The 22,913-nt window shown below is 38.9% G+C and overlaps 1 protein-coding gene across 1 annotated transcript; it reads left to right on the top strand.

Annotated features, from left to right (window-relative positions):
- The first annotated feature begins 357 nt into the window (after nucleotides 1-357).
- On the top strand, nucleotides 358-21,788 carry LOC101468804 (dihydroxyacetone phosphate acyltransferase). Its single transcript, XM_004554098.3, has 19 exons — nucleotides 358-459; nucleotides 2,160-2,360; nucleotides 2,451-2,627; nucleotides 3,267-3,396; nucleotides 3,526-3,653; nucleotides 3,750-3,825; nucleotides 6,620-6,771; nucleotides 6,876-7,006; nucleotides 7,444-7,685; nucleotides 8,222-8,479; nucleotides 8,563-8,642; nucleotides 8,895-9,035; nucleotides 10,585-10,684; nucleotides 11,644-11,737; nucleotides 11,854-11,915; nucleotides 12,100-12,425; nucleotides 20,499-20,666; nucleotides 20,820-20,969; nucleotides 21,128-21,788. Exons 1-16 carry the CDS (start codon nucleotides 448-450, stop codon nucleotides 12,165-12,167), a joined length of 2,052 nt encoding a protein of 683 aa, XP_004554155.2. The 5' UTR covers nucleotides 358-447; the 3' UTR covers nucleotides 12,168-12,425; nucleotides 20,499-20,666; nucleotides 20,820-20,969; nucleotides 21,128-21,788.
- Nucleotides 21,789-22,913: the final 1,125 nt, after the last annotated feature.

Raw genomic sequence — 22,913 nt, 5'->3', positions numbered from 1 at the left:
CTCGGATGAGAGGTGAAACGTCTTCAAGTAACTTAAAGAAGTCCAGACGCTTTTCTTTGCAAGCTCCTTTGACTCAAGAAAAGGGCACTTGGGGCACCCATCGGGAAAGAGGCAGGTGCTCAAGCCCCCCTCTGCATGTGCCTTTCAGTTAACGTTTAATTCCTGGTTATGTGCCACCCCAAAATATTCAGACATTTTTTCTACAATAGACAAACTCCAGTTCATTTGAAACATCTATCCTACACAACATCGGAGGGGTTACTTGAGAGCAGAGGGCTGAGTATTACAATTTGGAGGAGGAGTTTCCAAAACCCAGCCACACCATTGGCCCTGGGCCCCGAAGTGCTGCATACATCACAAGTGTTGAGCGAAGATAACGTCCAAGTACAAAAACCGAAAGTCAATGAGGCCAATCACCTCCCTTGGTCGTGTTAGTACCCCTATAGAATGACGAGTACGGTAAGAAGCAAGTGTTAAAAGTGTCTGTTTTATCGTCTTCTTTCGGGCCTGTCGACGCTTTTCTCTAAACCTTTCAAAGTTACCATGATATATAAAAGCCAGAAGGAGACCGCTGAACGAAACTTGTAGGGATGTTCGCTGTTGTCTGTCTTCAAGCAGGAATGTTTTTTACTGTTAATTACGCAGGCAGGGATGTCCTATGTAGACTGGCAGCCGTAAGCTGGTCAAAAAAAGTGTATGTAAGCCGGTGTTGCTTAATAGTTTGTCACCAGCCAGTGTTGGCAGGTCACAGCAGCCTGCAGAATAGAGCAGAGAGGAAATAATGACTTTTTACGGGGTTTCCTCGATAAACTTTGTATTCTTTATAGGGTATTTATTTTCTCTTAACTCACTTTTCAAAATAAAAACAAAGCCCAAAACGTATTTTTCCCTTATTGTAAAGAGAAACAGAAACTATAAATACCCACTGTATGTGATTTCGATTCCAGTCACTTGTGCTTTTGGCCAAAAGTGGTTTCGAAGGTATTTCGGGTGTCAAAAATTAAAAACAACCCCCTGCTTATAATGTGAGGCGAGCACAGTACAGCATAATAGCAGATTAACTGGATAACTATAGCGATGCACAATTACAAAATAATTGTTCAAAAGAACCCGCTTTGTGAATAGCAGTCATTCATCTTCTTTCTTTCGTTGTTCTTTCATTTTTGCTTTTATTGCTTCCGCTTTTGTAGCAAAGAAATTTTATTTTATATCTTCACCATTTTGTTCTGGCAAAAAAAAATACAGTTGGATCCTTAATTACAATGACCCTTTTTTGTAGTTTTCCCTATGTACACCATCACACTGGGTTATAAATCAGACGGACTCACAGTGACTAAACTACAGACCTCCAGGTTGTTTAAATTCAAGAGGTTTAACAGGGTAAAAAGCGATGAAGTAATGGAACAAACTAAAATCATTTGAAATATAAGGTAGTGCAGCCACTGAAGCCACCTTCGGTTGCTGCTTGTTTTGGGGTATTTTCCATTCAGCTTTGTCCTCATAAAACAAACAAACAAACTATGATCTATTGGGTGAGACCAGATTATTGACTTGGCCACTAAAGAAAATCTTATTTCGTGACCTAAGAAACTCTTGGGTTGGTTTTGCAGTAGGGATTGGATTGTTATCCGCATGCACTGTGAAGTGGTGTCCAATGAATTTTGCAGTATTTGACTGCATATGAACAGAAAGAGCAGCCCTGTACACTTCACAATTCATGTTGGTACTTCTAATCAGTAGTCACATCATTAATAAATACTGATAAACTGTTACCACTGGCAGCCATACATGCCGATGCCATACCGAGGCCTCCAATATGTTTGACAGATGATGTGGTATGCTTGATTTAGTCGACTTTAGAAATAATGCTGTGATAATGCACTTGAGCTGTCTTCTATTGTCAATTGTCAAATTAATTTGAACCTCTGAAAAAAAATACTGTGTATATAAATGGGTGTAATTCCTGAATAGTTAATTAAATACTTTTGTTGAATTCCTTTAATTAAAGCTGAAAGTCTATAAAACGTGATGCTAATGAATCCAAACAATGGTGTCCTGTGCTGCTGCCCACACCTCTGGTCTGTTGTTTTCTATCCTGTTACAAGTGTCCAACATCTTAACTTTACGACTGTTAACATAAACCTTACTCCTTCCTCCAGTATAAAGATTCAGCCACTGCAAGCCTAAAGGATGAGGAAGAGTTCACGGATATATTGGAGGAGAGGAGGCGCACCACTGATCTTGGTTATGCCCTGAGAACCTTTAACCCGCAACCGTACAAAGGAGCCCCAACCCTTTCCACCTCTGACCTCAACAAAGCTGTACTGGAGTCCCAGTATCTGTGCTATATTATCAAAGAGGTGAGTCTTTTTTTTATTTAAGGCAATGAAGCTTTACACTGTAGCGTTGCCAATATGGAGTGAGTCTTTTTGGCTCATATTCCCTCTTAGATTGCCATGGAGACGGGGTCATCTGTGGAGAAGGTGAAAGAAGATGCTTCTAGGATTTTGAAGGAAATGTCTCACAATCTGCAGCTGGGGTTTATCAGGCTAATGGGCTACACTCTAAACAAGGTGTTCAAGAGACTCTACAGGAGCATCTATGTCAACATGGAAGGACTCAACATGGTCGGGACTCAATACACTTTAATCAATTGTTTAACAGTTTGTTTCAACCTATATAGTAGAATGAATATATATATATATATATATATATATATATATATATATATATGTAGTAAACCATTTTTACTCCTCAGCCGTAAAAGGCTGATACAGTATTGTAGTCACCAGGCAAGCAGGCAGGTAGCGTGGACACCTAAGTTTGTGAGTTTGATAACTTGAAAACGAAGCAATGTAGGAGTTTCACATTAATACTGTAGGGGTATCTACTAAAAATCTCAGATGAGTGTGAATCTCATTGACCTTGACCTCAAGGTTGGAGGTCAGAGGTGTAATTTTCTGTACATCTTGTGAATCTGATAAATTGAGAATGACGACGTAGAACTTTGAAATTGAAACAACTGGTGCATCCTCAAGTGAAACTGGCCACCACCAGTATTTTCATATATTTTCATATATTTGCTGTAGGATTCAGAGGTTTGCCATTTAACATACTTTAGCTACACAGTATTTTATTAGATTTATTTTACTTTTTAGCACTTAGGATTTTTTTGTTCCATCTTACTAATACTACAAATAGAACCTACTAGTGCAGTGTGTAATTTCACTGATTTCTGGAAAATTTTAATTTTTCTGTCACTGCAGCTGCAGCAGGCCATCCAGGAGAGTCCTGTGATCTTGATACCCAATCACAGGAGTTATGTGGACTTCTTGATTATATCCTACATCCTGTTCACCTATGACATCCCAGTACCTGTCATTGCTGCAGGAATTCGCAAGTATCTATTCATATTAAGACAACAAAATGTTTTTTTAAATCATACTACATTATATCCAGTTAATTATAGTGTAGCAACAAAAAAATATATTTTTAAATTTTTGTCTCTTCTGCTCCATTTTAAAGGTCTTGCAGATGTGGCGATTATTGGAGGGCTTCTGCGTCGCTCTGGAGCTTTTTATATCCGACGAGCAATCGGCTCTGACAAGCTGTACTGGGCGGTGCTTTTAGAATATGTACAAACAATTGTCAGGGTAAGACGATGACTTTTCAGCATATTCCTGAATGCATCTTTGGTAATAAACTTCAATCAAAGGAAGGGTTCCAACAGCATAATGTGTTTTCTGTAGACAGGATATGCTCCTTTGGAGTTTTATGTAGAAGGTTTCAGGAGTCGCACACTGAAGTCTCTAGTGCCAAAGCTTGGTAAGTGTCCAAATTTACCACCTTGTTTTTTTTAAGTGTGTCCCAGGATATCAAAGTGCGTGCATCTGATTCTTTTGGACTTTTTCTGTCTTGCTTTAATTTCATTGTGTAACTAGGCTAAATTATACTTTGCTGTAACTGACTGGTTCAAAAGTATGACTTGACTCTGCCTTGTGTAGTAAATGATGGACGAGACTTGCTTATCTTTTAGTGCTGCCATTTATTAATTGGGTAAGTACTAAGTATGTACTGGCCAGGCAGGTTGACTCATTGCAGGTGAGTTAAACACAGTGCACTCAGGCTCGTCCCTCATAATCTGGCAATGTTTTAATGCTGAAAACTAATATAACAAGTTCATTAATATAAATATTGTGTACCTGGATAAGAACAGAATATGTACTGGTCATATTCTGGTTATGTATTTGTAGTGTGCTGTGTTTGAGCTGCATGCAAAGGTAATAGCATATTATGGTAGCATAGTATCTTGCTAGCTAAGCTAGCCAGTGTACAGTACTATTATGTGACTGTTTTATCACCACACATTGGCAACAATTCACCTGAACTCTTCTTATTAACAGTCAGACAGTTTGCAGTGGCCATATTCTTATCACCAGAAGGCATAGCTTACATTTTCACTGCTATATAGATGACACACAACTTTATCTATCCATGAAGACAGATAACACACACCAATTAGTTAAACTGCAGAAATGCCTTAAAGACGTAAAACCCTGGATGGCCTCTAATTTTCTGCTTCTAAATTCAAATAAAACTGAGGTTATTGTACTCGGGCCCGAAAACCTTAGAAATATGGTATCTAACCAGATTCTTACTCTGGATGGCATTACCTTGGCCTCCAGTAACACTGTGAGAAACCTTGGAGTCATTTTGACCAGGATATATTCTTCAATGCACATATTAAACAAATATGTAGGACTGCTTTCTTTCATTTGCGCAGTATCTCTAAAATGAGAAATATCCTGTCTCAGAGTGATGCTGAAAAACTAGTTTGTGCATTTATGACTTCAAGGCTGGGCTAGTGTAATTCATTATTATCAGGATGTCTCAAAAACTCCCTAAAAAGCCTTCAGTTAATCCAAAATGCTGCAGCAAGAGTACCACAGGGACTAGAAAGAGAGAGCATATTTCTCCTGTATTGGCTTCCCTTCGTTGGCTCCCTGTTAAATCCAGAACTGAATTTAAAATCATGCTCCTCAGATACAACGTCTTAAATAATCAGTCCCCATCTTATTTTAATGACCTTATAGTACCATATCACCTTATTAGAGCACTTCGCTCTCACACTGCAGGCTTACTTGTTGTTCCTAGAGTATTTAAAAGTAGAATGAGAGGCAGAGCCTTCAGTTTTCAGGCCCCTCTTCTATGGAAGCAGCTTCCAGTTTCGATTTGGGAGGCAGACACTGTCTTCACTTTTAAGATTAGGCTTAAAACTTTCCTTTTTGCTAAAGCATATAGCTAGGCTGGATCAGGTGACCCTGAATCCTCCCTTAGTTATGCTGCAATTGGCATAGGCTGCTGCTTCCATGATGCATTGAGTATTTCTTCTCCAGTCACCTTTCTCACTCAACATATGTTAATAGACCTCTCTTGAATCACACTTGTTATTATCCCTGGCTCTCTTCCACAGCATGTCTTTTATTTAATCTTCCTTCTCTTACCCCAACCAGTCGTGGCAGATGGCCACCCCTCCCTGAGCCTGGTTCTGCTGGAGGTTTCTTCCTGTTAAAAGGGAGTTTTTCCTTCCCATTGTCGCCAAAGTGCTTGCTTACAGGGGGTCATATGATTGTTGCGTTTTTCTCTGTATGTATTATTATAGGGCCTACCTTACAATATAAAGTGCTTTGAGGTGACTGATGTTGTGATTTGGCGCTGTATAAATATAACTAAATTGAATTGAATTGGCAGCACGGTGGCACGGTGGTTAGCACTGTCCTGAGTTCAATTCCACCATCAGGCCGGGGTCTTTCTGTGTGGAGTTTGCATGTTCTCCCCGTGTTTGCGTGGGTTCTCTCCGGGTACTCCGGCTTCCTCCCACTGTCCAAAGACATGCAGTTTGTGGGGATAGGTTAATTGGATAATTCAAATTGCCACTAGGTGTGAATGTGCGAGTGAATGTGAGTGTGAATGGTTGTCTGTCCCTATGTGTTAGCCCTGCGACAGACTGGCGACCTGTCCAGGTTGTACCCCGCCTTTCGCCCTATGACAGCTGGGATAGGCTCCAGCACCCCCCGCGACCCTGAAAAGGATAAGCGGAAGCGAATGGATGGATGGATGAATTGAATTGAATATCCTCCATAGTGGTTGCACAAATGCCAAAATCTAATGATCATGCGCAGTGCTGTGATATACAACCCACCTCAGGCTTGTCCCTCGTAATCTGGCAATGTTGTAACGCTGCCAGTGGTATTAATCCACTGCCTATGAGAAAAGGGCACCATTGAGTCAGTAAACATCACAATACACAAATAGATCGTGGTTGACATGGCAAGTGGAATCACATACAACATAAACACTGTTACAATTGCATATGAATGTGATGGACTTTCTCTGTTCTGCTTTTCTGAAAGCTCTTCTCCACGACCCTAATTACAGAGATCTTTATCTGGTTAATAATTTATGTTTAGGTCATATTGTCATGTTTTTCTATTATTTTAGTTCTCTTAAATTGAAGGGTTGTTCTAGGTTTAGGATATTTTAAGAGTTAAAAGTCAAACAAGTTTACTGGTCATTTTATGTATAATTTTAATATTTATTGTTCACCTTTTTTCTGTAGGTATGATGGACATGGTGCTGGAGCCATACTTTAAAGGTGAGGTGTTTGATATTACCCTGGTGCCCATCAGTATCAGCTATGACAGAGTGCTGGAGGAGTCATTGCTTGCACTTGAGTTGTTGGGTGTCCCCAGACCAAAAGAAAGCATCACCGTAAGTTTCAGCCTCATTTATGACTTGATAAAAAATTCCCATATAATCTTTGTTTCTAAAAGATATGAAACTACATGCCTCTTGCCCTCACTCTTTCCCTGCAGGGACTCTTTAAAGCTAGCGGAGTCCTGCAGGAAGATTATGGCTGCATGCATGTGAACTTTGGCCGCCCCCTGTCTGCCCGACAGCTGTGTGAAGGAAAGATAAATTGGAGCGAGTACAACCTCATACCAAGGTACAGATTTCCCTTTTTTTCTCTTTTTTTGCCAATATCACACATGGCTGTAGGTACAAATATGAATATTGAGTATCTACCAACCAAAGTCTAAATAGAAAAAGTCTATAGAGTCTTAAGTACTAAATAACTTAAATAACTGTAATTTATCATCTATATATTCTTTAATTGTAATCTCCATTAGTTGTATACAGGTAATTCAACTGAAGAATATAAAAACCTTTACATTTTAAAATTGTAATTTTATAAAGGTTTTACTTACAGTGAGTAATAAAAAATTAAACCAAAATAACTTGGTAAAATGCACCAAATTAACAAAAACATTAACAAGTTTAATAATAATATAACTTAAATTAATATTTGTGTCACTGTAAACCTTCAAAACTTCAAGACACAGCCTGTATATAACTTTAGAATCTGTCTCGTTTTCTATTCAGAAATCTTCCCCAGAGGCCAACTGCAGAGACCCAGGACTGTGTGAACTGGCTGGCCCATTTGATTGTACGAACCCAGGAGGAGGGCTCTTTGATCAGCCCTTGGTCTCTGATGGCCTGCCTGTTGCTCCAGACTCCATTCACAACTTTAACGGAAGAGGGTCTGCAGTGGCATCAGCTCACAGAAAAAACCCTCTGGCTCAGGAAGCTGGTGCTGGATTTCGGGGCCCGTCTGAACTGGCCTGGTGGGTGGGCCAGATAGATTTCAAAGATATCAATTTATTTGAATTATGCTGTGTAGAAAAGCCACAGCATCAAGCTTAGGGTTAAGATCAATATAGGCTTTGCTTATAATGGGCCTTTAATGAAGCTTGCTTTCCCTTCAGTAACCAGTAGGTGGCCTTAGGATACTGCAATGCTAGACAACCAGACAGTTAATGTAGAAAGGTTAGTAGTTTCCCTGTTGGTGCATGTGACAGCGTCTCACCTCAGGGCACCAATGGCTCTTTTTGACCTGGTCCTGTGTGGATCATAAAGATTAGGTGAATGCAAGTCGGCACAAGTGTCCAGAATCACTTAGGAGATGTTCAGTGGATTAATACACTTTAAGTAACTTATCCTAAGAGAATGCCACTGAACTGTCTCACTTCACAGGTGTCCTGTGTGTGAACATTGACACATGCAGGCACGTGTGCACACTTACACATGCACACACACTCGCACACATGACTTTGTGAAGGTCTTATGACCCTCAAACTTATGTGAAAGTTGCATTTTGCAGCACACATCCCAGACTCAGAAGTGATGTCATCCACCGTGGCTCTTCATCACTCCATTGTCCATCATAAAGAGGACCGTATCTACCTGGTTCAGGATGAAGACCCTGCGAGGCAAGATCCACTGAGCCCAGAGGAAGGTGTGATGAGGATGGCGGTAGTGGTGCTGATGCTGGTTTCCTACAGGAATCAGGCATTGCATGTCTTTGTGCGTCCAGGAATACTTGCTACAGCCATCCACATCACAAAAAACACACGGAAGGGTAAGAGTTAGGTGGGGTTACAGATTCTCAGTCTCATGAATGGGCATATCTTGTTTAGCTGTGACCCATTTTTCTGTTCACAGATGAGCTCTTCAGCTTTTTCTGCTTCCTGCAGGACGTCTTCTCCAATGAATTTATCTTTATCCCTGGCAGGGCAGTGCAGGTAACAGCCATGTTTGTTAGGATCAGCATTATTTTGTGCATGAATTGAGTCAAAGGCCAAGGTCACTGTAGCCTCTCATTTATCCCATTCTTGGGAAAAGCTGACCTAAGAAATTTTGTGCTTATGGTCCTTACGTTTTTTGCTACTGTCATATTCATACACACTTGTATGGTTAACCATGAGGCAGATTATTATCATGGGTATATATTTATTGTTATTCATCTTGCATATATCTGTCTCTCCATCATTTAGGACTTTGAGGAGGCATGTTCACTCCTGCAGAAATGTGGAGCAGTCCACATCAGTCAGCAGGAAGTGATCGTGTTGGAAACGGGGCTGGAAGTTTTATCCTTTCTGCAGAAGCTGCTGCAACCCTTCTTAGACTCATATCAGGTCCTTTTAACTTGAGTATCTCTCTCTGTGACTAAGTGTATTTAGTGAGGAGTGACTGTTGTGAACAACATATTATGCACACCGTTTTTTCTGAGCAGAACTGAATCCAGAATTATCCAATTTTAATTTGGAACTTTATTTGATTACACATACCACTTTTGTCATATAGTTTTATTAGCTTGACATGCTGCCACGTACACTAATTGTAACTGTTTTCAACCGCACATTTCTAATTTGTTTAAAGAATGAACTTGATGTATAGAGGAGTCTAATTCTACTTTAAGCAGCAATCACATAATCTTTTTTCATCATTAGAGATTTCAAAGAATAGAAATAACAAGTCCTAGATAGAGTGACAGAAGCCCTGAGGTGAAGATAAAGCCCTTCAGATAACAATCTTGCTTTCCAAATCACAAGCTGTGCATGAAACAGAAAGGAATGAAATCTTAGCAAAAAAAAACAAAAATCATAATCTTTGGAAAGAAAAGAGCACACGTGCATTTGCTTCTTCTCAAATTCAGTAACTGTTTCACTTTTAATCCTGAAAGTTGTGGATCTTTTGAATGGTTTCCTCCTGCTGAACCAGAGCATCCAGCATAAACAACTACTTTGGTCCAAATATGTCTGCCGACACCACAGCTATGGCTATGAATGTCCCTGGAGGGTTCAGGATCCCAACGAAGAGGAAAACAGCGGTGACCAAAGCCATTTAATTAGTTTGATAATAAAGCAGGTTGCTGACAACTCTGTTGTTCCATTTTGCAAAATCTGAGCCAGGAAAGAAGTAGCTCCACGGTTGGAGCGGTGTCAGCTCCACTCTAGCCATCATTCCTGCACCGTTTAAATATAGGGGCAGCATGGTGGTGTGGTGATTAGCACCATGATAAAACCTATCTTCCTGAGAGTGTTCTTGACTTGGTTAGATCCGTCACAATCTAGTTTAAGTTGTCTTCTGTGATCTTTCAGATGTTTTGATTGTGGATTTTATAGCTGGTGCAACCTTTCTGTTCACTAGTGATTTGACCACTCCTGAAGTTTTTTTTGCTATCTCTCTGATGGGTTTATGTGGGTTTTTCAGCCTAATGATGGCTCCCTCACTTGAGGAGAAAACCACAAAAAGTGTCAATGTCCAACAAATTATGGACCTTTTAGTGTAATCTAAGAAAGGTCATTAAACATGAATCACTTTAAAAAAATTTCTCACATATTTATGACTAACAATCATGGCATTGTTTCTAACAACATGAAAGGACATGCTGTACTCTCATCTTTTAAACTTATAAAATTTAAATATTTTCCCTAAGCCATTTTATGACCATAAAACAAAACTGTATTAAAAACTTGATTTATAGAATTTGAAAACTTTTTGTCTTTAGTAAGACAAATACAGTTTTGTCCACTTCATGGTTTGCCTGCATACAGCACAAATATATTAAGATCATCTTTAGAGAGGGGGTGCAGTTCATATCACAGAATCTGAAGAGATACTAAAGATGAGTCCTACTTATGTGCTTTAAAATTCACTGGAATGTTTTTTTTTATTGTCCAGCTGATGTTCAGGTACTTGTGTGAAAAGGAAGATCACGTGTTTACTGAGGAACAGTTCCTACCTGATGTCCGAAACCTGGCTACAAAACTCATCCTCTCAGGTACAACTGAGTGTGTGAAATGACCTCTGACCACTAGAGACCTCTCCCACCTGGTAACTAGGGATCAAGAACCGGTTATTGTAGAGAACTGGTTCCCATTAGCCCAAATCCTTGGAATCGTTAGTCAGCCTGCTTATCAGTCCCTTTTTTTGATTCTTGCACTCTCGTTACAATCAGCTGATTTTAATTTGTGTGTCAAATTGGAAAAATAGTGGCACAGTCTCCAGCGTGGATATGGACATCACTTTTATTTTTATTGCAAAAAAGAATGAGAGCTTGATGGTAAAGTGGAGACTGATCCAGAACAGAAACATCTGCATTATACTGTTAATACAACTTAGGCTCTTTGCAAGCACCTGCACAGACAGCATGCTAATGCTAAGCTAGCCAAGAACCAAGAGTTGCGTTAAAGCTGAGTAAATGCTGACCCCAGCCCAGCACCATGATAAAGTGAGCCTTCATTTGCGGTGAAGCCGCTGCTTAACTTCAACAGGTAACAAACTGATGAGCAGTCAGGCTGCTACCTCCGTTTCTACCTGTTCATGTTTCTAGAGTAGAGTCACTGTGACGATCACTTTAAAATGTCTTTGTGCTGGTTTTTTATCTTTGATTTGTGTTGTCAGCTTTGTGTTCATAGCTAAATACTTAGAGAAAGATCACTTTTGTAATGAGTAGAATAACAAATGTCTTTCTCCTGGGTGTAATTAAGTAATGTACTTTTTTACTTTACTTTTTTTGAGTAATGATCCCAACACTGATCACAACTAAGATGGGAAATTTGTAATTACTTTGCATGAATGTAATGTCATTGATATGCTGCTTAGAGATGGTCACGACTCTCAAAGTGGAGCCAGTGAGAATCGATAATGGAATCGCAAAATTCTTATAAATTCCCATCCCTACTGGTAACTTACAAACTTACAGTTTGTGGGGTGTTTGTTTGTTTGTTTTTTTTGCAGGTGACCTTTGCACCTTTGAAGTCCTGTCTTCTGACACACAGAAAAATGTTCTTTCTGCACTGCGGAGACTGGAGGCGGTGACGAAGTTGAGGGTGTGAGTAATGAAATTAAACCTACATCCCTGTTTGGTTTAAGTTCATTTTCTTTGCTGGTTGAGGAGCTGTCCATAATGCTGATGCCAAAGTTACAGATGCACTCCTCTCATCTCAGGTCCCAGCAGAAGGAATACAAAGTGAACAAAGCAGCTGTCAGCAGAACTGGTGACATACTCTGTAAGTTTATTTGTGATATTCCAGTAACGATAAAGTTTTTTTTGTGCGTCTTGAGAATTATTATTTATTTTACCTTGCTGTCTTTAAATATACTGATTATAAAATGTCTTTACTGTGGTTGAGTTTGCTATTCTGTTTAGTACGGTAGACTAAGGGATCCATTTTTCCTGTTCTCTCACTGTAGCTGGGAAAGTCCCTCTTGAGAGCCTCCACACTACACCTGACGCAAGGCTTCAGTGTCAAGTGGAATAAATTCATCCTCAGTATCAGCTCACAGCCCCCTCCCCAATGAACTTACCCGTCTATTCGCTACTTCTACCTCATTGTCATCCCTGTGGTCTCTTTATCTTTACACAGTCAAATCGGTACAAATACAGTCTGTGCTCACAGGCAAAATACTTGATCCTTGATGCCGGCCAGACTTAATCTACTGAATGGTGGCTAACACTCTGTCCTTTATAGACCTGAGAGGACTGAGATGAAGCTAAACGCCCTGCAGGATAAATACTGGTAATATAAAGGTGGCCTATTACTGATTTTGTTTCACTTTAACCAAAATCAGTAGGTGAATACTAACATTTAGGTTAAGATAACTGTACTTTCCATTGCTGATCTTGTGGGGGTTTTTTTTAATATATTGCCATAGATGTATTGTTTACTTCCATAGATGTATGACTAACTGAGAAAATTAATAAGAGCAGCTGTTCATTTACCTACATCTTAAAATCTGTGTGTGGGAAACACTTTTTCTTTGTTATAAAACTGCAAAACATGAATTCTGGACAACCTGACAGTTTTCCTAACCGGGTGTACTCTGCCTCTTGCCCTATGGTAGTTGGAACAGGCTCCAGTTTCACCCCCAGAAACTCTGAATTGGATAACTGGAAGAGAAAGGATGGATGGAACTATAGATAGACAAAATAAAATAAAGAGTCAAATAAATAAGAACATTAAGTGCCATAAAAAAATACAGTAAAACAATAAAATAAACAGGTAGTTTTACAATAAGTAAATAATAATAATTAATTAACTTTTCAACATAAGCCCATTTAAACGACAATGTTTTTAACTGCTTTGTCAAAGAGTCCTTAGAGTCAACTAAATGTAGTGGCAGTGGTTGCCTGAACCACAGCCTTGGCATCACTGACTGAAAGGCTCTGCTCAACTGGTAAATAGAGTAGAACTCAATGATTTTTAGCAAATTTGGCATCAAAGTGATTTTAGTTAAAACATTTACATCAGTAACAAGAAACCTTACTGTAAAATTTGTGAATCGATTGACATCCACCATGAAGCATTTTCCACTGTCAATGGAAACAAAGTTTAAGAGCATGGAGTAGTTATACAGAGTACGCTATCTTGAACAGGTGGGTTTTGAGGGTGGACTTAAAAAGGGGGAAAGAACTGATGTTTCTGAGGTCAGGGGGTAAGGATTTCCAAAGTCGAGGGGCAGAGCAACTTAAAGCCCTGCACCCCATGGTAATAAGACGAAATGAAGGAACAGAAAGAAGAAGAGAAGAGGAGGATCTGAGGCACCGGGATGGGATGGAGATCTTTACCAAGTCAGAGAGATATGGTGGGGAGAGAGAATGAATAGCCTTAAATGTGTAAAGGAGTATGTTAAAAATTAATACGGAGTTGAACCGAGAGCCAGTGAAGCTGCTTCAGGATAGGGATGATGTGGTGAGAGGGAGTCCTAGTAATAATACGGGCAGCAGAGTTCTGGACACGTTGAAGCTTGTTGATGAATTTTTGTGGCAGGCCAGATAAGTGAGTTACAGTAATCAATCCGAGAGGTAACGAAACTATGGACGAGAATAGCAGTGGTATGTGGAGTGAGGCGATTGATGATACGGAGTTGGAAATATGCTGAGCGAGTGATATTATTGATGTGAGAGTTAGAGGATAATGTACTGTCAAGAATGACGCCCAAACTTTTCACAGAGGAAGAGCGGGAGAGTTACTGTTATTGTAATTTATTAGAAATCTGTTTGTGTGTATCTTTTTATGCATTTATAGTGAAACATTTCAAGGGATCCCTTGAAATGTTGTCCCTGTTTTGCTAGTCACTATACAGTAGTTACAACTTAGAAAATATCAACTCATATGTATTATAGCTTATATATAGGTTTATAGGTAGTCCACCTACCCAAAGTCTGAGGCTTAGGGTGTACCTTAAGTCAGAGCATGAAGAAATGTTCCTAGTTAACACAGAACAGTAAGAAAATCTCAAATATATATAATTACTGCCTTTGTTGTAAACTCTAAATGGATTTGCCTGGATTTTTAGTTTGTTGTGAGAAACAGACTATTACACCTAATCATTTCCATGCGAATGGAAAAAAGCAAAACAAAAACAAAACAAATGGTTGGGAGATTTTTCACAAATCAATATCCAAAAGCGTCTACACAGCAACTGTACTCAGATTCCTGTGACGTATACACACTGAGTCATCGTGATTAAGCACTTTTAATGCCAGATTCATTTAAAAGTATAGGGTTTATCCTTTAGCCAAATAGAAACAACCATATTCATCATTTTAAAATTCACTGAGGAATAGATCTGATAAAGGTATGTACAGCATATTAAGATACTTTGGGGATGGCTTACATGTCCTGAATAAGATAAAGAGATGGAGTCTGATGGAGGAAATATTTCTACAGAATAATCATTTTCATTTTTGATACTTTATGTACAATTTTCTAATAATACAGTTTTGTGTGTACTGAGGTATTTTCATAGTGTTTTATTGCTTCTTTTCCTGAAGGGATGGTTTGAAATATTCCTCCATCACTTGTCATTTTCAGCTAATGATAAATATATTAGGTTTAGGTGTGTTGTGTTAGGTTTAACACAGATTTAACCACTGTATGCTATTAACTGTTTAATCTAAAATGCAAATTATTACCAGTGAACTGGTAATAATTTTGGCTCAGGTCTGATTACTGGCAGACATGTTGAATCAATAAATCACTTAAATAGAACTAGTCTGACAAAGTGAAGCAGGCTAAAATTACTCACAAATAGAATAGAATAGATTTCAACTTTATTGTCATTGCACATGCACAGGTACAGGGCAACGAAATGCAGTTTGCATCCATCCAGAAGTGCTTTAGTGATATAGATATATTACAATATATATTAGCAATAATATAGATATGTAAGCATATTACAGAAATGGGTCTATTATGGTATGTTATAATGTACACGGTATGAAGTATGTTGTGAATATTCTTTAACTATAAGTATGTACAGGCTATGAACAGGATATAAATATGAAAAACTATACAGAATATGAAATAAATAACTTTACAGAAATCTGAGATATACAGCTATACAGAAATGGGAACTATGCAAGTTGTAAACAGTTGTAGGGTTAAAAATTATCGTATGTACAGAATGATTATTTACACAGAGCTATACAGTAGCGCAGTTAAGATAAGTGAGATATGTGGATAATTTCTACAGAGGCTATATAAAGTGCTAGTGGTTGTGAGTGGTGGTTCAGTCCATGTTATTATTGTGTGTTTGAGGGTACAGTTGTCCATTGTGGGTGTCTGTATGTTCAGTCCATGTGTTAACGTGGGTCAGATGTCAGGAGGCAGAGTTCAGGAGTCTGACAGCTGTGGGGAAGAAGCTGTTCCGGTACCTGGTGGTCTTAGTCCGGAGGCTCCTGTAGCGCCTCCCAGAGGGCAGGAGGGTGAAGAGTCCATGTGATGGGTGACTGGGGTCTCTGATGATTGTCCCAGCCCTTTTCAGACACCGCTTCCTGTAGATGTCTTTTATGGCAGGAAGTGATGCTCCGGCGATGCGCTGGGCAGTTTTCACAACCCTCTGCAACGCCTTCCGGTCCGAGGCAGAGCAGTTCCCGTACCAGACTGTTATACAGTTGGTCAGGATGCTCTCGATGGTGCAACGATAGAAGTTCACCAGGATGTCTGTTCTTCCTCAGAATCCTCAAGAAGAAGAGGCGCTGGTGAGCCTTCTTGACCAGCTTGGAGCAGTTGGTCGTCCAGGTGAGATCCTCGGAGATGTGGACTCCCAGGAACTTGAAGCTGCTCACACGCTCCACAGCCGTCCCTTTAATGTGGATGGGTGGATGTGGGTCAGCATTCCTCATTTGTGTTACCACAAATGAAAAAAAAAAGGCATGAGTAGATATGATAGAAAGCATACATGAAGGGTTTTATCCAAAATCCACAACCGTGATACTGTAAGTTTCTTGTGTGACACCCTGGTAATGAGATACCTTTTTATAGGCCATCAGGTTGGACTGTACCAGCTGATATTAATTTGTACTAAGGGGTTAGGGTTAAGTATTTGTTCAATACTTTTCTCATTATTACACACAACTGATGGACATTTTGGACTTCAATTCAATTTTATTTATACAGAGCCAAATCACAACAACAGTCGCCTCAAGGCGCTTTATATTCGACACAGCTGAACAGACACCACACTGAAATTTTACTGAATGACATTTACTCATGTAAAACGCTGTATGCTTAAATGTAAAATTAACGCAATTTAAATTTTCCAAGAGAAAGAACTGAAAGACTGAATGTCCTGAGTGTGTTAAGTTACATGCAGTATAATCTAGTGAGTATGTTTAAAATAATAGTCTTCTAAATTAAAGAGAAACATAGGTTTGTTGTCAACATCATTTAATTTAGTAGCTAAAGTTCAATATATAACAACTGACTTGCACCCTGTACATTTGTTGTCATAGAAGTTATCTTAATTGTCAACCGACTCGCCCATCAGGTGTTAACAACCCAGAGCTGATGCAAACTGGGTGAGCCCAACTATCATGGGAGGAGTGGCAGAGGTGCATACAGTTTGCATTTACTGTGGTCAACCAGGTCATTTCATTGCTTCTTTCCAAGAGGCCAGACATCCAGTAAAGCTGGAGATACTGGTGGGTGGCTTATTACAAACTGCACTTTACAGCCTTACTCTTCCTGCCACACTCTGTTACAATTATGACTCTATCACCTCTGCAAGCCTTAGTTGCAGCTGAACAAAACCTTTTAGACTCTACACTTACTGAACAAGTCTGCATTCCATTAAACCACTCAAATAACCTATCACTGCTTCAGCACTAAACAGTCATTTTCTAGCCATCATCACCTATCAGAACTAGAGATGGACCGATCTGATATTACGTATCGGTATCGGTCCGATACTGACCTAAATTACTGGATCGGATATCGGAGAAAAATAAAAAATGTAATCCGATCCATTAAATATCACGAAAGCATCTCACAAAACTTGCAATACGCCGTAACTCACCTCAGAACGTTAGCACGTTGGAGCAGTATGCATCACGTGATAGAGCGGCTGTGGCATGCGGGACCTGTCCGTGCTCTGGATAGCATTTGGAGCTTCGCTAGCAACCCGGCATTTCATCTCCGACAAAGTTATCCCCGAGAGAAGTACAGCAAGTGTGTAAGTCCATCTCTGAATGTTTGTAAAGCATTCCTGCGTTAAGCTTAACAAACGATATATGGAGCGACTGCCTCTTCTTGCTGCTACTTCAATCATGAAACTGCTTAACGATCAGCTGATCAGCTTTTCTGTCGGGAGTCCGTGTCTCTTCTTTGTTTTTGGTCCACTTTGCACCAGAAAGAGGAAACCAGCGGCTGAACAACAGAAGCACGTTTAAGCTTGATCAGCTGTTGTTAGAATTTATTTAATATTACTTTCTACTCGAGGATCTTTTTCTACGTAGCTGACGCTGGTAACTGTGCAGGGGCGGATCTAGCAAAGTTTAGCCAGGGGGGCCGATAGGGCATTAACAGGGAAAAGGGGGCACAAAGACATACTTTTCTTTCTTATTCTCATTTAAAATGTCTAGCTTTTAATAAATAATTATCTGACACCCAAAGTTTTAATTTGATGCAAAATGAATAGAAGTCCATTACTGTATATAGTAATTAATAAGTCTAATATATATACCCTAGTAAGCTATAGTACTTTTTCCTTTGGGAAGGTACCATCTGTGCAGTCTGCAATTTTGTTGAAGAAAGATGTTGAATCTATTTAATATTTCTTGAAAAATAATTCATTTCTGTGCATTTTTTTCACACTGCATCAAATTAAGGTTGATTACGTCGATTAAGCATCATGAGGTGGAGCGTGAGGGGTGGTTCCCTATTTTTTATTTATTTATTTTTGTTGTTGCTGGGAGTTGGAACCCTATTAGTTAGGTTGCTTAATATTTATGCTAAGTACTCTTTAAAATACCAGAATAGGGAGGATGGTGTAGGTCTAAGTTTATTAGATTGATCAGTATTGCTGAACTATGAAACATTTTTTTTGCATACAGGTATAACAGAATAGCTTTAGTGTAGTTGTTTTAAACTTGAGTATGAACTTATACAAAATGCAGCAAGATATTTTAAAAACAGTTTTGTTGATTAAAAAACACTATATCGGATTCATATCGGTATCGGCAGATATCCAAATTTATGATATCGGTATCGGTATCGGACATAAAAAAGTGGTATCGTGCCATCTCTAATCAGAACTAACAACAGTCCCCCAAGAATATCCAGGTAGTATTTAGCATATGACTGTTCAATTGACCTCCTCCCTGGCGCTCCACTACCCACCAGCAAACTCCCTCTGTGGAAAAATAAAAGGGAATCATCATCAGTGAAACTCCATCCATTGGTCACGTTACACCTGGCCTTCAGCAGCTGCATGTATCTCTACGTCTGACTATAGAGTAAGTGTGAGGCAGGAAAATATCCCCATAGCATTAGTACACAATTAACTAAAAGAAGGAATATGAAGCAAAACATTTGATCTCTGATCCAATAATAGCCTATAATAGCCTTATCACCAACCTGAACAATGTTGGAAAATAAGCAAATAAATAATTGTAAAGTGGCTGGTTTGATTCACACTAGAGTAACTTGTCTTAGAGATGTTTACTATGTTTTGAATGGACTAGGCCTATTTTTAAAATTAAGCCAAAGATACTGTATATTTACATGTAATGTAATGACAGAAGTGACAGTTTGAACATTTTCAGCAACGTAATGAACTCAGGAATGAAAGACATTGTGCAGTGGTGCCATCTAGCGGTGAGATTAATATTACAGGAATCCTAAAACGAGAAAAACATACGATTTGTTGTTGATTGTTGTTGCTATTAATTAAATCAATGATTTTTACACAGCTGTACATGAAAATATTATAATTAATACAGAATGTTGAAAACTAACTCACCAAAAAACAAAATCTAGCAAAGATACATTAAACTGTCACTTCATTTGAATCGCTCAGGTAATTAAACTTGAAATTCATATTTGCAAATCTAAAGATTGTACAATTTTTTTTACATTCCTGCATTTTTTCTGTGCAGTCCTGTGAAAGGAAACCTTTTGAATCACTGTTTTGTTGTAACAAGAGTAAAAAGCATCTTTTAGTTATTGTATTTATTTTGAACCTTTAAAGCAGCTTGTGGTAAATATAACAGACACTCTGTCACGGTCCTCAGTCGGTGACCCAGTGTTTTGTATTATTATTGTTATGAATTGAACTTAAATTTGTTATGATTTTTCATTGCTAGTCTCTTGGTTTTTGTTTCTGTATTTCTAGTTCTGTAAGCTCTTTAGCATCTCCTTATTTCCAGTCTTTACCTTTTGTTAATGTGCCTTCCCTCTGTTCACTGTCTTGTCTCTCTGTGCCTTTACTGTGGGACACAAATTTCTTGTTTTCCAGTTTCCTGAGACCTTACTTTTTTTAGCTTCTAGTTATTATGCTTTATTTTCTGTTACCCCTATTTCAGCTCTCTAGAGCGTAAGCTCGTTTAGTTCATCCCTCTGTGTCCTGCAAGTCCTGCATTTGGCACCTATCTCCTTCCTTCCACACAGCTGTAGCCTTTACACACAGTTACTGAATTTGACTCATTTAAAATTTTAAAGGTAAACAAAATAATAACCACTGACCAAATTTAAAAAAGCAAAGCAAAACAAAACAAAAATAATATTAATAATGATAACAAAAAAACGCATTACAAAACTTAAATCTTCAGATAAAATGAACTGTTTTCATTTTGTTTATATCTATGTAAAAATGAAATATTTCTAATGCTCTGCTTTTTCCTTTAAATGTGGTGTCATATCATGATAAAAAAATTACTTGAAATGTGTATTGAAACAGAAAACATAAACCTACAATATATTTTTCACTACAGTTAACATTTTAATAACAGAACAGTGGTTTCTAGAATATATTTTTTATTTCATTATTGTTTAATCCACAAAACTTCTTTTAGTTCTTTAAGAAAATGTCTTACAGTGAAATAAATACAACTAAATCTTTTTTTTTTTTACATCTTGAATCCTGTCTGGCAGCTTTGGCAATCAGAATTATGATCTCAGTGTCAGTCACTGTCATTTATTCAGCACCAGTGTTTTGATGGGTATCAGTACATCAACACTGAAATGGTTTAACTGTAAATAATAGCAAGAATAAAACAAAGCAGATCGCAACAAAACTTGTACCATGACTTCATATATTTGAGTATGTTTGCCCTTTATGTTTACCTGGTTGTTGAATGTCCCTGACAGGCAAAGATGAAGACAAAGTGGCTAGAGGACAGCAGCCCTGAATCCCTCCAACACCCTCCCGAAAAAACATATTGGACCACATGTGGTGCTCTGCTGGCGAGAAGCTCCAGCCCTCAGCCCTCCACCTCTGGCTTCCAGCATAGACGACCCAAGTATGCCAATCAAGAGGTGAGTAGAAAGCATATTCATAAGCTCATAGACAATGTAAATGTTTTGACATCTTCTAAATCCTACAAAAACAAGAACTGAGCGGTGAAAAAATACAAACTGGCATTGTAGACAAGCCAAGAGTTTTGACACACATTACTCCATCTCTAACAGGTAAACACTGCCCAGCCAGTGAGGAGGTCAAGCCCCCAGCCCTCCACCTCTGGTTTACACTTGAACCGTGACTGGAGAGCAAGGAGATCCAGCCCTCAGCCCTCCACCACTGCCTTCAAGCATGGGAGAGAGGAGGCTGACCAGGAAGAGGTGAGTAAGCACAATGCTGTAAGCATCAGTGGTGGATATTTCAAGAAAAAAAAATACTGTCATGTATTCACTGTATTCACTTCAGCTTTAAATGATTGTCCTCTGATCTCTAATGACTGAAGCATTTTTAACCTGTTTGTTCCTTTTCGTTACTGCAGCAGGAACGCCAAAGATTCCGGAGCGGGTACTACAGAGTCCAGACTGACATCGATGGGTCCCGCCCCACCGTGCGCTTCCCTTATTGTTTTCTACCAAAAATTGTTAATGTTAATATTGTATGTACTGGGTATGGTGTCGGGGTGGTGGAACAGGTCTTCATTTACACCACAGATGGAGTATTTCTCACTCACTCAAGGGCAGTCTCCATTAGAGAGTCTTTAAGTGGCAAATCCATCAGCCACACATTTCTTTTCACATTTCTTTTTCTTCCTACCTACATAGTTACTGCTAAGTTTAAGATATAGAGTAGTAATGATAAGTTATTCGAAATGTACTAATAGTACGCTCAGAATATCTCACCATCTCTTTTTGTTAACTTTAAAAAAAGCTTTTAGTATTTAAGATACAGTAGTGATAAGTTTAGATTTAGATGTTCTGTCAATTCTGTTATAATCCTTCATTTACAATAAAATTTTGACTTTTCATGTTATGACATAAAACAAACAAAATAAAAACCAACTAATCTAATGGACCAGTTTTAGATTTTTATTGATTTGATGGGATGTTTCCAAAGGGTCGCGCCTATCTGTCTTTTAATGTTTTGTTTTATGTTTTCATTTATTTTATGTTTTTTAAGGTTAATAAAAAATTGCTAAAAGATTCAGTAAAGCCTTAACATTGTTTGCATTAAACTAATTCATTGTTTGGATTTTGAGAATATGGTTTCACTTCTTTATCAATCTGCAAACTGCCACTAATGAAAGAAAGCTCATGCTCAAACCATTATCTGCCCTGGTTTATTGATGAGTTTTGTTGTATTGCTAGTTCATTTTTCTCTCGCTCTCACAATGATGTGCGGTCATTCATTGACAAATGTACAAAGTAGAGAATGCCGCCGCCCGGTACACATTGCACCTGACCCCTTTGGCGCCTCCTGCAGGAGGATAGGCCCATGTCCCTTTTTCAGGCTGTGCCCGGCCGGGTCCCAAGGACTAAGGCCCGGGCACCAGACACTCGCCCTCGGCCACCCTCCCTGGGCCTGGCTCCAGGGCAGAGCCCCGGTAACACTATCCTGGGCAGGGTGAACTGTTCCCTTGATATTGTATTCATAGGGGTCTTCTGAACCTTTGTCTGGTTCCTCACCCAGGACAAAGCCAGTCTAACCACATCACTCATCAAAGTGACTTCAGTCTCACTGACCTCCCAGCTCATTGTTCCTTCAGTGGTGCTGGTTTCAGTCATTATGCAAATGTACTGTTTATAAGGTTGGGGAAACCTGCAGTCACCTGAGACTGAAGACGTCACTTGGATGAGTGATAAAATGTTTCTCCCACTGAAAACGCTATGTCCAGATGAACAGAATCAGCTTTTGGGGAGTTTTTCATCTGTCCATTCTGGTGCAAAAACAATAATGACATTTATGTTTTGTGAATTGATCTGTTTTAATACAACTTTGTAATGGGACTTGTGATCAAGGCCTTTGTTTAAAGCCAGGCAGATATCAGTGTCTTTAATTTTCTTTATAAATAATTCTAGACCATTTCTCTCATAATCATCATCAGCATAAAGGAAGGCAACCCATTTCCAGTTGAACTCCCTAAAAATGCTAAAAATCAGGTCTGCTATGTCTTTATTGGGATGCATTGCTCTCAAGAAAGATGGAAAAATCTGTTTTCTTGAAAAAATTGAACTGGTAGCTTCATAACTGACCTGTTAAAGAAGTAAAAGAGAAATGTCAACATAATCAATCACAGTAACATAAATCTATATTGTATAAGTCCCAAC

This window comes from Maylandia zebra, linkage group LG20 (assembly GCF_041146795.1).
Source record: "Maylandia zebra isolate NMK-2024a linkage group LG20, Mzebra_GT3a, whole genome shotgun sequence".
NCBI lineage: Eukaryota > Metazoa > Chordata > Actinopteri > Cichliformes > Cichlidae > Maylandia > Maylandia zebra.
This window is presented reverse-complemented; position numbering and strand designations above follow the sequence as displayed.